This window comes from Rhizophagus irregularis, chromosome 5, assembly GCF_026210795.1.
Source record: "Rhizophagus irregularis chromosome 5, complete sequence".
NCBI classification, from domain to species: domain Eukaryota; kingdom Fungi; phylum Glomeromycota; class Glomeromycetes; order Glomerales; family Glomeraceae; genus Rhizophagus; species Rhizophagus irregularis.
The window spans coordinates 3000878-3017757 of NC_089433.1; the positions used below are offsets into that span (position 1 = coordinate 3000878).

Sequence of the window (16880 nt, forward strand, 5' to 3'; positions counted from 1 at the left end):
TTTTCTTTGTGTATTGTTACAATATCGCCAATATGAAGATGAACTTTGGAGAAGATGCCATCACTTTCTTCTATTGTGTATGTTGCCAATTCATACCAGCCCATTTGAGAATATACAAGAGCTGAATTTAGTCCAATATCTACAAATGAAAAAAGCAACTCAGATTTGAAATTTGGCAAATTTTTCATGATATTTTTACGATCCTACTGGGATAAGAGCCTCTTTAAAATAATATTTGTAATAAAATCCACTGGGGATGAAATTACTGTATAAAATAAAATACATAAGTAAATAATTAAGGAAATATTTACTATAAAATTATAATACGAACCATCTATATCTTCATTCAATTCTTGTTCATTCGATACCTTATCTTCAGTAATGTACCAATTAGTCAATAAATTTCTAAAATTTGACTGCATAGTAGCGAATCCTCTACAAGGTTGTGATAATCTTTGATCTGCACCTTTGTCTACTAAATGACAAATTGCAAGAAGTGTAGTATACCGTTTTAACAAGTCCAGTTCGATATTCTTGCAATTTGTTCATGGTACTATTGCTTTGAATATCCGATACACCATCTCCTTGATGCTAACTTGAGTGTTTATAAGGGTACCATAAGTTTTTGCATGCATTGGCAAGTGTACATTGATATGCAGATTTGGCAAGTTAGCAAATTCAGGGAAAACCTAAAAGTCACATTATTATTAAAATAAATATTTTATAAAAAAAATTACATAGCAATTATGAATAATTAATTGTGTACCTTTGGAAGAATTATCATTTCTTCTCTAAGGCATTTTTGCAATTCGTCATACGAATCTAATGTAAACTTGCTTTCAAAAACCATCCTCATTGTTTTTGCTACATGTACCCAACAAGAAATTATTGCATTTTTTACTGTACTCATGCGCAAAGTGTCAATTCGTTGCATAATGATCTTCGATTCATTCTCCTTCAAGCTTGATACTTTTAAAAAATTATTTAGTATAAAAGGCATTATCATGGCAAGCCGAAGATAGTCAGACATCATAAAACTAGCATGGTGGCTAATTGGATTCGGCAAATGAGGCTATTTCTTTGGTTTCTCAAAGCTTTTTCAGGCTTTGATAAACTCGTTCTCTCCTTCTTGTGAAAATAATTCACATCTGTAAAAATTAGAAAAAAAAGTTCATTACATATAGTACATAATTAATATTAATTAAACTCTATCGCTATAATCATACGTTAATTTAAGAAGTCGTCCAATCTTCCTAGCAGTTGCATGATATACATCTTGGGGTGTTTGTAAATGCCTTTCTCTTAGCAACCTATCCAAAATGTTAGGCTTTGCTCTTAATCCATACTGAATACAAAGTTGATTTTGCCTTGTGGTAGTAGATTCATCTGATATCTCTTTAAATTGAATGTCGGTAGTGTGATGATACCTTGATGTTGCTGGTATATCTTGATAGAGGTTGGTAAGTGATTCTCGAGAGACTGTACAAGTGCGACAACCTTTATTGGCATTATGTCGTAATACACCAGCTATATCATTTAATCATTTCCCTGTGATAAATCAGCGGTTACAACATCCAAACCGGCTATTACCCAAGAATTTTTCCCATTCACTTTCATTAATTTTCCTTGTTCGAATTCTTTCATTTCAGAAACGAATGGTAACATGAATTCGTTGAAGTTACCACCAAAAGGAACAAATCCGAGAACAAAATGATTTTTGAGCAACTTCCTTTGATGAGCAGGCATATTTCCAAACTGCACATAAACACCACCTAATGAGTGATAAACGTTCCTAAATGTTCTAAAATCATCATAATATATATCTAAAAACAGCTTGTAAACTTTCATGGTTGAAGATGGTGGCTGCATTATGGAAACATATTCTGAAGGATGTTGATATGAGAGTGTTGCGTCACGAATGTGCCAGTGTGCATGATGTTTATAAAGTATTTTGGTAATTCGTAGCGTATCTTCGGTGACCTTTTCAGAGATTTGGGATGTTGTTATTGTTAAGAATGGTTCATCTTGCAGCCAAACTTCTCTGGAAAGAGAACGATTTTGTCCTAATTCTCGTTTGAAAGTTCCAGGCAAGTCATTATAATCCAGAACTTTTTGGATTCTCAACCGATATTGATCCCCTTCATTTAATACTATCGCTCTTAATCAGCCAAGTTTTTGCTCATTATCATTATAGTCATAATAGTAAACAAAATTACCACATTTGTATATTTCTATTAGATGGTATATATATCAAAAAAAATATTAGCTTTGTGCTTTTATTTATCAGGGCTTTTGTAACTTTTGTATTCAATGTACTAAAATAATAAAATATAATTACCTTCTGATATCATTAATTGTTCTTTACCAAAAAGAAGTGACTCTGCCCATAAGGTACCATGCCAGTACTCTGATTTTATTTTTGAATCAACATCAGGACCAAAATACATTTTCTTGACCAATGATGGATTGTTAAGAACATTCCAAATAATATCACTTATTGAAAGTTGATACGCCATCTTTGAATCCCTAGAAGTTGAGGGTGTTTTTTTTAATGAGATTAAGATAGATTTTGCTGATATTGAGGGAAGAGGAAGTCGTCCCCTCTATGTTCGAAATCTCCAGATATTCTTTACAATATGCATCTCTATTAAATTCTGGTCTCATGATAATGTCAACGAGATCTTCGTATGCACTTGTTGAAATATTGTGCTTGTGAATCCAACAAAATAAGGTGGCAGTGGTTAAATCTTGGAAATATGGTGCGAAATCACCATCAAAAGATGGTAACTTATCTTCAGCCAATGCTGCATCAACGAATAGCCTTTCTTCTGATGAGGTATCAGTGTCGTCTAAGGAGAATGTTGCATAATCTTTATCACTTTCTGAGGACATTAGATAGTCACTTTCTGATGACATTAAATAATCACTTTCTTCATGTTGCTCTAAATCACTTCGTTATCCTAAATGATCATCGTCGCTTTGTTCAAAGTAATTATCATCGTCTCGTTGTTCCAAATAATCATGATCATCACCATCATTATTATGCTCTTCTCTGTTAACATTACCATCCTCAAAATCTTATAACATTATTTCGATGCTATCATTGTCTGATAATATTACATCTTGTGGTTGGGAAAATCTATTGGGTACTAACCTTCTAAAATTATTACGAATACGAAAAGGTAGTGTAGCAATATTCGCCTTTTGATGTTTATTTCGTAACATGGCTATAGTAATAATAAGGAATAATAAAATGAAATCGTAAATTTAAAGAAATGGTCATGCGCTTTTATACGTATTTGATTCATGATATTTTTTCATCATTCTGTTAATTACTTTTAAATAGTATTTTCAACTATATAAAACATCATGGTCGTAATACATAAACGGAAATTCAGATTAACAAATTTTAGGACAATTAACCAGGAAACTTTATTAATAATGTTAATGGATACATTAGTTCTTTGTATTGACATTGTTCGAATTGAGATATTAATGGTTAGTTCTTTATATTGACATGTTAACGATTGCGTATATAAAGAAATTTATTGAATTGTGACCGTGCGTATGGAAACTTTGTTAGTTATTAGTTCATTGTCCGAATTGAAATGTTAATGGTTAGTTCTTTGTATTGACATGTTAACGATTACGTATATAAAGAAATTTATTGAATTGTGACCGTGTGTATGGAAATTTTGTTAGTTATTAGTTCATTGTCTGAATTGAAATATTAATGGTTAGTTCTTTGTATTGACATGTTTATATAAAGAAATTTATTGAATTGTGACTGTGCATATGGAAACTTTGTTAGTTATTAGTTCATTGTCTGAATTGAGATGTTAATGGTTGTTGCATATAAAAATATTTATTGAATATCATGGCCGTATATATAGACGGAAATTTGGGTTAACAAATTTTTGCAGGAAACTTTATTAATGGTTACATTAGTTCTTTGTCTGAAATGACGCGTTAACGGTTATAAAGAAATTTTATACTAATGGTTACATTATTTCTTTGTCCGGGAATTTTAGACAGTGATCTGAGAAAGTTTAATGAATGTCATGACTGCAGAATATAAACGAAAACTTGGGTCTGGGCAATGATCTACACGTTAACGGTAAGAAACTTTATATGAATAATGGCGTGTTAACATTGCCCGAAATGACGTATTAGTAGTTATAAAGAAATTTTATATTTTAGGTAGTGATCCGAAAATTGACTTATAATGAATGTCGTGATCGCAGAACATAAACGGAAACTTGGGTCTGGGCAATGATTCACGCGTTAACGATAAGAAAACTTTATATGAACAATGACGTGTTAACGTTATTCAAAATGACGTATTAGTGCTTTACTAAAAATGGCCAATTTTTTGAAATATTTTTATAGATCTAAATACAATGGCTTTCAAAACAATTATGCAATTATTTTGTAAAATTTTTAAAATATATCAAGATATATTTGAGGTATTTTTTGAGATTAAAATATTAAAATAATATCAAAATTAATTATATTATAATAATAAAATAATAACAAAAATATTAAAAAATTATTGTGATATTATTTTGAGTTATTTTTATAGACCTAGATACAATATAATTACAAAATAATAACAAAAATATAATAAAAACATTTTGATGTATTAAATGTATTTTTGTGGTATTTTAAAATTATTACAAAATCATTTCAAAAAATTGGCCATTTTTAGTAAAGTGGTTATAAAGAAATTTTATATTTTAGGCAGTGATCCGAAAATTGACTTGTTAACGAAATGAAGTTTAATGAATGTCGTGATCACAGAATTTTTACATTGTCCACGGTAATTAACGAAAATTTTTGGGCAATTATCCAAAAAATTAATGAATTGTTAATGGTTACTGTACATTAGTTCTTTGACTGTAGTATATTAACAGAAATTTTAGAGCAATGATCTGAAAAACCGACGTATTAACAGAAGAAAACTCTTACAAACTTTTCTTAGCAATCATAATTTCAATTTATTTATTAATTAAAAATAAGCAGTATCACATTTAAACTAATTTTTTTAAGCAGTATTAAGAAAAATCTGCGAGAAACTAGTGGGTAGAAGTAAATACTTTACTAAAAATGGCTATTTTTTTGAAATACTATTATAATATTTTTATTATACTTTTGTAATACTGACATTATTTTGTAATGGTTGAAATTGTTTTTATGTATTTTGCAATTAATTACAAATACTATATTGCAAGGGCTAATAAAAGTATTACAAATAATGGTTTTAAAACAATTTAAATAATACATTGCAATGGTATTTGTAATGGATTTATTATCAATAATATAATTAATAAATCGAAATTATTATGAAATTGTATTGCAATATTTATAATATTAATATGAAATTGTATTGCAATAGTTTGTATATCTTAATATGAAATTGTATTGAAATGGTTTATATATCTTAATATGAAATTGTATTGAAATGGTTTATATATCTTAATATGAAATTTTATTGCAATGGTTATATTTTATATGAAATTATATTGAAATGGTTGTAATAATATAAATCCAATCATTATTTTTATAATTGTACTAAACCTTACTACTGAAGACTCCCTCTTTTTGTCACTATAAACAGATGGAAGGAGTAGCAATGACTCTTCCCCTATAGGCATTAATTGGCCTCTACCTGTTTACAGAGAAGGGGCTTTTCGTAAAGTATTAAAATTAATAGATATATATATATGTGTATATGAGTATATACTGTATATACATCTAAAAAAAATATATATATATATAAATTTTTTCGGAAGAAAGCCTCCTATTTATATTAATTTAAGTATCACGTGTATCATGTGATAGTATTAATTAATCTGCAGCTTCAGCTGCGCCTGCTGCGGTATAGCGATAAAAAAATTAAGCTTTTTTTAGCAAAAGCTTAATTTTTTTCTCCCACGACCTTTACTTTCTTTAGCTTTACCCTTTCCCTCTTATCCCTTCTTCCCCTTTCTTTTGCCCTTTCCCCTTCCCTCACTCCTATCCTTCCCCTTCCTTTTCCCCTTCCCCTTCCCCTTCCCCTTCTTCACCGCCGGAATCTTTCAAAAAAAAAAACAAAATGGTAAGTTTCGAAGCATTCGCTTCGAAACTTTTTAAAATTATTTTTTTTTTCTAATTTTTTCTTTTTAGGAAACATTACTAACGTTTCCTATATTTTTTTTGTAGGTTTTTGGCGTGTTCTGTAAGCTTTGACACGTCTAAACTTTTTAAAAAAAATAAAAATATTTTTTTTTAAAATTTTTATAGGACTTTCGGCGGGTTCAACTTGGATTTCGGAAATGGTAAGTTTCGAAGCATTTGCTTCGAAACTTTTTTAAAAATATTTTTTTTAAAAAAAAATGTCTTATAGGAAAACGTTTCTAACGTTTTCTATATTTTTTTTTTGTGTAGGATCTTCGGCATGTTCAACTTCAGGATCTTGTATATGGTAAGCTTCGAAGTGAATCACTTTCACTTCAAAACTTATAAATTTTTTTTTAATTTTTTATTATGAAACGTTCCTAAACGTTTCCTTTATCCTTTTTGTAGGATCGGAGAGTTCAGAACGGATGAACGGTTGGGTAAGTTTCGTAACGTTTCATTTCGTTATGAAACTTAATAATATTTTTTTTATTAGGAAACTCCTACTAATGTTTCCTTTATTCTTTTTTTAGGTGCTGGACGTGTAAGATTTCGGTAGGGGTTTACAGAAAATAAATTTTTTTTTACTTTTAGCAAAACGTTTACTAACGTCTCGTTTTCCCCTTTTTTAGATGGCTTCTGGACGCGTGGAATTTCGGTGAGTTTTTTTTAAAATGCTTATTTTAACACAATGTTAGTAACAAACCGCTTACTAACGTTTTGTTTTTGCATTCTGTAGGTGGTTCTTCGGGTCATTTTTTATTTTGAACTTCTTTTTCTAATGTTTTGGTTTAATAAAATCTTTGTCTTCATTATTTTAACGAAACGTTTCATATTTTTTCATATTTTTATTTTCTAGACGACTATTTCTTCAGATCTTCAGTTCTTTGGGTGCGTAATATTTGAAAGATTTTCGATTTTTTATCTTTTCTTAAGACGGCATGGTTTTCAGACGTGTGGAACGCGTGAGTATTCGGTATTTATTTTTTCTCTTTGATTTATTTATTTTAACGAACTGTAACTAATAGTTCATTTTTTTCTTTTTTTAGGTCGTTAGGTCTTTTGGCTTCTTTGTATAATTTTGGACGTGTAAGGATTTCACTTTTTTTCTTTAATTTATGTATTTCAACGAAAAGTTCTAACAATTCGTTGGATAGTATTTTTCAACTTTCCGAGTTTTTGTTTTCAATGTCATCTCCTTCGGCTTTGATTTCGGCTCTTTGGATATGCTTGATATAGGTAGATGCGCTTTTTTTCTTTGTTAATTTTTTTTATTTAACGAAACAAAACGTTTACTAACGTTTTTTTTCTTTTTTTCTTTTTTTTTATTTTGTAAAAATCCGAACCGAACTTTGAAGAAGTCGAATGCCCTGGCAAGGTTTCATTTCGAAAACATTACTTTTTTAATAATGTGAAGTCATTTTATTAACTTTTTTTATTTTTTTGTAAGAAACCGCTGAAGCACTTTCAAAAAACTTCCTTAAAAAACTGTTTCTTCTTTTTATAGAACCTCTTTAGAGCGGGTGAGCATGTTTTTAACGAAAATTCCAAATTTCCTTTTTTAAAGACAAAGTTATTAACTTTTTATTTATTTATTTATCTTTTTATAGGTCTTCAGCTTTTAATTAATCTTAGGTATATCTCAGAAGAATTCGGAACATAGGAACTTTAACAATTTTTTTTATTCAGCGTCAAATTTTAGATTCATTGTTGATTCTGAGAGAGTATCCAAAAGATTTAGAAAATAGCCCAAGAAATTTTTTACCGACATTTTTCTTTTTTTGTAAGGACTTCCAATATGTTTGAAAGAAAATTTCAAACCACTATTAGAAACGGTTTAGCTTTTAGGAATCCTGCTTTTGGGATGAGTAGATGGTAAGTTTCAAAGTTTTAACTTTGAAATCTTCAACTTTTTAATTAGAAACAATATACTAACTATTTCTTTAACTATTTTGTAGGGTTTGTACTTCAGAGTGGTGGATGCAGTCGCGTGAAAGGCGTATGCAGACCTAAATTGTCTAACTGCAGAACGTGTACCGGGGAAAATACGATCAGCAGATACTTTTGGATTATGAATTTAATTATTGGATCAGGATAAAATTTACTATAGTGTTATCGTATTTGTATAATTGTAATTAACATTTGTAAAACAATTAAAAATTAATTGAAAATCAATTGAAAATATATTACAATTGCATTATAAATTCACTATAAATTCATTATAAATAAATTATAAAGCTATTTTAAAACTATTACAAAAACTATTACTAAATAATTGCAGAACTATTTCACATTATTTGGCAATGAAATTATAAGCCTAGATAACATGCTTTTAATGGTTGACGTAATGCATATGAAATGCATTAAAACCATATAAAAATAATATTATAGCTATATCAAAAGCATTTCAAAAAAATAGCTATTTTTAGCAAAGTAATGTTAAAAGTTCTCAAACAATCATGATTTTAATTTATTAAATTTTAAAAAATAAGCGGTATCACATTTAAACTTTAATTTTAAGCAGCATCAAGAAAAATTCTTGCTAATTTTCTATTAGCAATCGTGATTCGAACAGTATACATAATATTGATATATAAGAACTGCTGATATAGTATACTTTGTAAATATAATGTTTACGTTCATTGATCTTTTTTTTAATGATTAGCTTTATTTGTACCCTAGGGGTCATAATATATTATAGTTCTTTGCTATGCGGAAATTTTGAGAAAATTTAAATAAGTTGATATATTGATGCATTTTTAAGTAAAAGATCAACTTATTCGTAACACAAAATACATGTGATCATCAAACAAATGACTTTATAACGGTTAGTATATAAAAATAATATTATATGATGGATTTTCTCACAGCTGTAATTTCAATATAATCCTTCCATACAATAAATGCTTCCTAAATATAAAATCATTATCCACAAACCACAACATCTTGTTCTTTATCCAATAATCAAGTAAAATTCTTCTCATGGTATTGTTTGAGTCATATTTTTTCGTATGATAAAGTATAGCAAAATCACTTGATATTCCATACCCTAACTTCTCTGATATAGCTTTTTTAAATAAACCGTAAGAACTAGTTCGTGGAATTGTCAAATCAATTTGTTCTTTTCTATATTCTTCTCCCCAAAAGACATTAACTTTTATGTTAATGTTTTTGACAGGACGCCAAGTCTTTTTGTCTGGTGTAATAATATTTGATGTTGAGCATAAGTCATATGAAATTGAATTTGATCAAGATCGTAACTTGGTATTTCCTTGTGAAAGAATTACGGCCATCAGATCATCTTTTGAATATATTTTTTCTTGTTTCATGTGACTTCTTGTTGTAATGAATTCTTTTAGGTTTGTAAATATTAGAGCTCCGAACGAGTCGAGTCAAGTCGAGTTATATGTAAACTTGATTCGACTCGAGTTAAATCGAGTCGAGTCGAGTCGAGTTAAAATTATAAAAATATAAACTCGACTCGATTCGAGTCAAGTTGGCCCGTCAAACCGAATCAAGTCGAGTTGAATTAAATCACGTGATTTTAATTCGCTATGCTGATCATTTCCTTTTTTGGCGATAGCCATTCCACAAAATTCCATTTTTGTAATTTTCAAAAATTTTTCGTCTCGGATTTTGTGTAACATAATTTCCAAAAAAGGAAATTCCATAAATTTGGCCGGAATTATGTTTAATTCGGCTTAACTCGACTCAACTCGATTTTATTAAATTATTAACTCGACTCGAATCGAATCGATTTGATTGTAATTTTCAACTTGACTCAACTTGACTCGACTCGACCAACTCGCGAGTCAACTCGACTCATTTCGGAGCACTAGTAAATATTTAGCTTTGAAAAGATTTTCTTTAGTGATAATTTAATAGACCTTGCCAAATTCTCATTAATTAAAGACTTTATTTTATTAGACATTCTTAAATAGCAAATATAGTCGTGTAAAATTTTTGAAATAATAAAGTTGTAATCAGAAGTAAAGATGATTTATATATGTGCTGAACTGAATAAATTTCTGTAAGAAAATTAACAAATCTCCCGAAAATTCGAACTCCAAATTTCCGTTTGTGTTCTGCGATCACGACATTCATTAAACTTCCTTCCGTTAACAAGTCAATTCTTTATAACCACTAATACGTCATTTCGAATAACGTTAACACGTCATTATTCATATAAAGTTTCTTATCATTAACGCGTGGATCATTGCCCAGACCCAAGTTTCCGTTTATGTTCTGTGGTCACGACATTCATTATAAGTCAATTTTCGGATCACTGCCTAAAATATAAAATTTCTTTATAACCACTAATATGTCATTTCAGATAATGTTAACACGCCATTATTCATATAAAGTTTCTTATCGTTAACGTGTGGATCATTGTCAGAAGTTTCCGTTTATGTTCTACGGTCACGACGTTCATTATAAGTCAATTTTCGGATCACTGCCTAAAATATAAAATTTCTTTATAACCACTAATACGTCATTTCGGACAGCCATTATTCATATAAAGTTTTTGCCCAAAAATTTCCGTTAATTAGAACTAATGTAACCATTGACAAAGTTAGGTCCTAACCAAAAATTTGTTAACCCAGATTTCCGATTATATAAATGTAACCGTTAACATGTAACCATTGATATATATAAAACTTCTTTATAACCATTAACACGTTAATTTGAACAAAGAACTAATGCAACTATTAACCTTTTTCCTGATCAATTGCCAAATTCAAAAATTTGTTAACTCAGATTTCCGTTTATATGTTATTTAATAAATTTCTTTATATGCAACCGTTAAAGTATCAATTCGGATAAGGAACTAATGTAACCATTAATAAATATTTTTCCCAATTTAATTTTAATATTGGGAAAAATCTCTATAAATAAAGATGATGTAGCATTTATTTTTCATCAGGAATCTCTTTTATTCCTATATGTTACCGTTAGCACAGTAGTATCAATACCATCTTGCTTTGTTAACTGTTAGCAAGCACAATATCAATATCACCTTACTTTGTTTATCATGGTTAAACACAGAGGAGATGCTAAAGGCAGGAGTACAGCAGCAAAGAGTACAAAATTGTTCGTACATACAGCCCCGATTCTCAAAAAGACGCCACAAGTTCCAAGATAAATATTACCAATTCACGTAATTATAATAAGGGAAGGAGGGCAAAAGAGAGTGAATATGAACAAGATAATTTGGATAGACAAGACGAAGATGTCGAAGAAGAGGAGAAGGATGATAGATAAGATGATGATCTTGCGAGACTTCTGGGTAAGTAGTATCTTTAAAATTATTTTATTGTTTAATCTGAATGATATTTCTGCGAATTTTATTTAATAAATTATAAATTACTTTGTTATGAATATTTTTCCTCAGAGTAAAATGAAAGAAATATTGAGGGAGAAAAAGAAAAGGAGAGGGGAGAGATAGAGAGGAGGAAGGAGGAAAAGAGAGAAAAAGAGAGAAGAGAGAAGAGAAATAATAATAATAGACAAAATGATCTTGCAAGACTTCTGGGTAAGTTGCAATATTTATTTTATTGTTCAATTAAAATAATATTTATAAATTTATTTTGTTATAATGAATATTTTCTCTTAGAGCAAGAAGAAAGAAATACTGATAAGAGAAGAGAGAAGGAGAGGAGAGGAAATAATAACGGTCAAGAAGAAAATGAAAATGATGAAAATGGTTAAGATTATCTATATAACTATTGTTCATAAAGTCCAAGTATAATTATAAATAATATCATATTTACTGTATAATATATAACCTCTAGAGGACGAAGAAGAAATTCCTTCTCAATTTGGTGCAAAGACCAACTAATTGCAAATTTGCAATTGGTTGGTCTTACATCCAAATGTACTACATCTGGCAAATAAAATGCTTGCGGCCTTGTCGACGCCACCATCATCAAATACGCCTTTGACCACCTTAACATCATCAACTCTATCAGCATCTGACAATAATGTAAAGTCTATTCCTAATTTTAAAATTGATATTGCTACATTATTACATTATTTGATAGTGTATACTGATATTATATTGTGTTCTTTAGGATAAGTATCATCTTATTGATGAGGAAATGAAATGTCTTTTTTTGCGAACTAGAAATCCGCCTGATCATGCGTTTAATAAAATAACGCAAAAAATATTTGGGCATGATGCTTATCAAAGTATGGCAAAGTCAATTAACAAACGTTATCGTAAATCATTCTCTGACTATCAATATCAATTGAAAAACGTGCTTTCGGTGCTAGTAAAAGAATTTCAAGAATTTCAACAAATGGCTGAAAGGTAATCAACATATTTATGTTTATTACATACAATATTTATAGACTACTTAATTTTTTCTATTAAATAAAGTGAATGTAATACAGAAAGGTCAAACCCTACCGACGTTGAAGTAAATAACTTCATATCACGTGAAGTCATTTTAAAAAGAATCTTAAGTCGACATGTTTCGGCAATCGACTTCACGAAGTTATCTGAAACCTCTCTAGAGAAGTTAGTAGAATTTTCCAGAAAAGGTTTCAAGATAGTGTGGTCTGAAACAGATATTAGTATCGTTAGAAAAAAAATTAAAGAATTAGACATCATTACGGAAGGGTTAGAAATTCCTTTTCGTAGCAGAAGAAACATTGCAAGTTCTTTAAAACTATGATTTTTTTCATAATAAATGTAATGTAAAAAGATATATATAGAACATAGCTTCACATGTGCTTACAATATGAATAAAAAAAAGGCAATTCTATTTCGTGATCAAATTTTTTATTGTGAAATACAAGTCCCTTGTGATTTTTAAATTTCAGACTACTTTTATCCAGACAGATATCCGGATTTACACACTTAACAAGACATAATTCATATTCAAGTTGCAAACTTTATAATCTTTGAAGAACTTGAGATGAAAAGAATAAATATGTGTATTATCAGTTGTGACAAAATATTAACCTTAAACAATTACCAATTCGAACACATAATAAAATAATGAATAGCATAAATCAAATAGAACGTTTGAAGAGAAATCAGAGAGAAGCTTATATATGTAACTGTGGTTGGTTCAATATTTTAAAATAAATTCTCAATAGAATTAATATATTAGCAAAATGTCTAAAAATTCTTGTTTAATAAAAAGCTCTAGGAATTAAGGGAAAAGTATTTTATTTGTGTTATCAAAAAATAACGGGTGATAAGGAAGGTACTGGAGATGAATCGACCGAGTATTGTATGACATTAAAATTAATGGTGAAATGACTACATGTATAGTAACAGAATTTTTTTCTCAGAATATATTCTGATTATAATTAAAATCATTTTAATTTTTTTAATTCGCATTAAATTTTGATAAATTCTACATACTAATTTTTCGCGTTATCAGCTTGATAAAGAATTTATTATATGCTGTATACTTAAATATTAGTAATTTTACATTAAAATTTTATAATTAGCATAATACACCCAAAAGAACGTGACTTTAATTTACTAATCAGCATTAAAATAAGCGGTATCACAAAAATTAAGTAGTATTAAGAAAAATTCTCAAGAATTTTTCTTAAGAACGTGATTTAATTTATTAAAATAAGCAGTTGGAAATTCAAACTTTAAATTAGTGACTGTTCAGTCCGTTGTTATAATATCACTATTATTTTGTCATCCGTAGCAAACCGCGGATTGATCCGTTAAAAATTCACCCAGATCAACCCGTTGTACTTGTTCTAATCCCACTGATCAAATGCCTTGTTCCAATCAAAATCTTTAATATTATCGGGTGCATTTAGAAGTATCATTAAATGTGATTCAAGTGACTTAATTTCATTCTATTACGCGATCTTGTTTTTGTTAATTTGTGGAGAAAACACTCTTTCAACATTTGCATTCGATTTAATGCGTGAATTGACACAAATCGGAAATTCCTCTTTTTTTCGGTTAGAATCAGAATGATCAGATAAAAAACTATATATGGACGATACCTGAATAGTATAAGCCGATTTTAAATTAAAATTGACTGTTTATGATCGATATTATGCAAATCGTATGACGATTTTAACATTGTTGTCCAGTTACTCCAGTAAATTAACTTTTGTTTTACTTTATTTAATATTAAAAATTACTATGTGAATGAGAAATTAATAAAGTAAAACAAATGTAGACTTAAATAACTTAAATATCAATTTATTGGGTAATTTTGGTATTACAAACCATTTTTAAGCAATGAAGATTATTAATATTTAGCATTTAACGTAAGAAATGCAGTAAAAAAATTTTTCCTATTAGAATAGTAGTTTTACAGTCAAAAATAAACATCTAAATACCAGAACAAGTAAAAAGCCTCAAGATAAGCTGGTCGATTTCTAATTAAGTATTAAAAAAACTACTACCAAAAAGCTTAAATACCAGAATGAGTAAAAAGCCTTAATATAAGCAGATCAACTTCTATTTAAGTATTAGAACCAAGTAAATTTTCACACATTATTTAAATATGCAAATTTTCTTTTTTAAATACTTTTTTTCGTGCAACATTTTTTTTTTAAATACTTTTTTTTGTGCAAAATTTTTTTTTTTAAATACTTTTTTTCACGCAAATTTTTTTTTACTCACACTAAGTACTCTTTTATTCACCAACCTTTTTACAAAAATGACTGAAGATAACGAAAGTTTTTCAGTCATAGAAAATAACGTTACTACAAAGACATACTTAATAATATCGATAAAAGCTTTGGAATCATCACTAATCTATCTAATTTTTTAGTTGAATTAACACGCACTCAAAATAACACGATAAATGAATTAACCTGTAATCAGGATAAAACAATACATGAGTTATTATGCATGGTAAAAACGTTAATATCATCAACAATAACACCATCAACAATATCATCATCACCACTATCATTATTGACATCATTTACATCATCATCACCACCACCATCAATATTATCATCATCATTATCATCATTGCCCCATCATCATCTCCACCATCATCATTTCCGTTATCGTCATCATCATCTCTACCATCATTATCTCCGTTATCGTCATCTCCGCCACCAGTACAACTTTATTCGGCGAAAGATATAAAAATTTGTCTGGCAACCAACTGGATTTTACCAGTGGAATTTTATAGAGACCCCTGCTATATTTGCCTATATTATGGACATGGCTTCAGAAATTATAAATTGTCTGAATATAATTTTTACAGCACAAGAACTTCAGAATATTTGTATAAAGTGTTGGGGACCAATCCATGGAACATCGGGAAATTGTACTAATAATCGGGTCACACCTCAATTTAAAGAAGATTATATACAACCAACACAATTAATTCAAAAATTTTTTTTTAGGTAAGATTTTTAGATTTATACTTTTTGATTTTAATAATATATTAATATATTTTTTTTTATTACCAGTGGAATATTATAAAGACCCCTGCCATATTTGCCTATATTATGAACATGGCTTAATAAATTGTCTGAGTATAATTTTTACAGTACAAGAACTTCAGAATATTTGTATAAAGTGTTGGGGACCAATCCATAGAACATCGGGAAATTGTACTAATGATCGGGTTACACCTCCGTTTAAAGAAGGTTATATACAACCAACACAATTAATTCAAAATTTTTTTTTAGGTAAGATTTTTAGATTTATACTTTTTGATTTTAATAATATATTAATATATTTTTTTATTAATAAATAATAATTAAATTGCCGATATTTTTTGGTCATTAAAGGTAATTAATGATTATATATATATCTTTCAATTTATTTTATTATTAATATTTTTATTAACTTTTCTTTTTATTTAAATTAAAGGTCGTAATGAAAATTTTTTTTTTTTAACATACATGGTTAAAGATTTTATAATTTTTTTGTTTTTTTCATATAACTGAAGTTTTACCTAGTAGGTTAGCTAGGTAGCATAACTAGATAAAACTTTAGAATTTTTGAAGTTTTATTTTTTTGTTTTTTTTTCATATAACTGAAGTTTTACCTAGTAGGTTAAGCTAAGTAGCATAACTAGGTAAAACTTTAGAATTTTTGAAGTTTTATTTTTTGGTTTTTTTTTCATATAACTGAAGTTTTACCTAGTAGGTTTGCTAGGTAGCATAACTAGGTAAAACTTTAGAATTTTTGAAAAGTTTTAAGGTTGCCGGGTGGCATGATAAACTTTTCTTCTAATAAATAATAAAAAAAATTAAATAAATTTTTCATAAAAATTTTTATTAATTGCAATCTTAATTTATTAATGTGGATTTTTATCAAACATCTTAGTAATACTTAAATATGCAATCATGTATATATTATAGGTATAATTAAAAAGTGTCTTAATTTATGTTAAATAATCAACCAGAAAACATTGATAAAAGTTTTTTGCATACCAATAAAATACTGTAGTTCGGTAAATTTATTACCATACTTGTAAATTCCATATTTATACTAAAGAAAAAAGAAAATAAATGATAGCAAAATATTTGCGAGATTAATAGATCTAAATTACGATTGTTAAAGAAAAATTCGCAAGAATTTTTCTTGATACTGCTTAATTTTTGTGATACCGCTTAATTTTTAAAGTTTAAATGTGATACCGCTTATTTTAATTTTGATTAATAAATTAAAGTCACGTTCTTAAGGAAAATTCGCAAGAATTTTCTTAATACTGCTTAATTTTTAAATTTAATTATGTGATACCGCTTATTTTAATTTTGATTAA

At 28.3% G+C, this 16880-nt stretch overlaps 4 protein-coding genes across 4 annotated transcripts; 2 read left to right on the top strand and 2 right to left on the bottom strand.

The window, feature by feature from the left end:
- Positions 1 to 1201: 1201 nt before the first annotated feature.
- OCT59_025195 (uncharacterized protein) lies at positions 1202 to 2892 on the bottom strand (the record flags this gene model as incomplete). The annotated part of the gene is made up of 4 exons (XM_066136742.1): positions 1202 to 1527; positions 1581 to 2138; positions 2339 to 2572; positions 2634 to 2892. The coding sequence occupies 4 exons, from the start codon at positions 2890 to 2892 to the stop codon at positions 1202 to 1204; spliced, it is 1377 nt and encodes a 458-aa protein (XP_065991924.1).
- Positions 2893 to 11188: 8296 nt separating this feature from the next.
- Positions 11189 to 11995, top strand: OCT59_025196 (uncharacterized protein; the record flags this gene model as incomplete). Its single annotated transcript, XM_066136749.1, has 4 exons — positions 11189 to 11247; positions 11562 to 11689; positions 11771 to 11860; positions 11949 to 11995. The coding sequence occupies 4 exons, from the start codon at positions 11189 to 11191 to the stop codon at positions 11993 to 11995; spliced, it is 324 nt and encodes a 107-aa protein (XP_065991925.1).
- Positions 11996 to 12052: 57 nt separating this feature from the next.
- Positions 12053 to 12833, top strand: OCT59_025197 (uncharacterized protein; the record flags this gene model as incomplete). The annotated part of the gene is made up of 3 exons (XM_066136758.1): positions 12053 to 12139; positions 12228 to 12466; positions 12536 to 12833. The coding sequence occupies 3 exons, from the start codon at positions 12053 to 12055 to the stop codon at positions 12831 to 12833; spliced, it is 624 nt and encodes a 207-aa protein (XP_065991926.1).
- A 2244-nt stretch (positions 12834 to 15077) lies between these two features.
- OCT59_025198 (uncharacterized protein) lies at positions 15078 to 15711 on the bottom strand (the record flags this gene model as incomplete). The annotated part of the gene is made up of 2 exons (XM_066136765.1): positions 15078 to 15225; positions 15656 to 15711. The coding sequence occupies 2 exons, from the start codon at positions 15709 to 15711 to the stop codon at positions 15078 to 15080; spliced, it is 204 nt and encodes a 67-aa protein (XP_065991927.1).
- Between the last annotated feature and the right edge of the window lie 1169 nt (positions 15712 to 16880).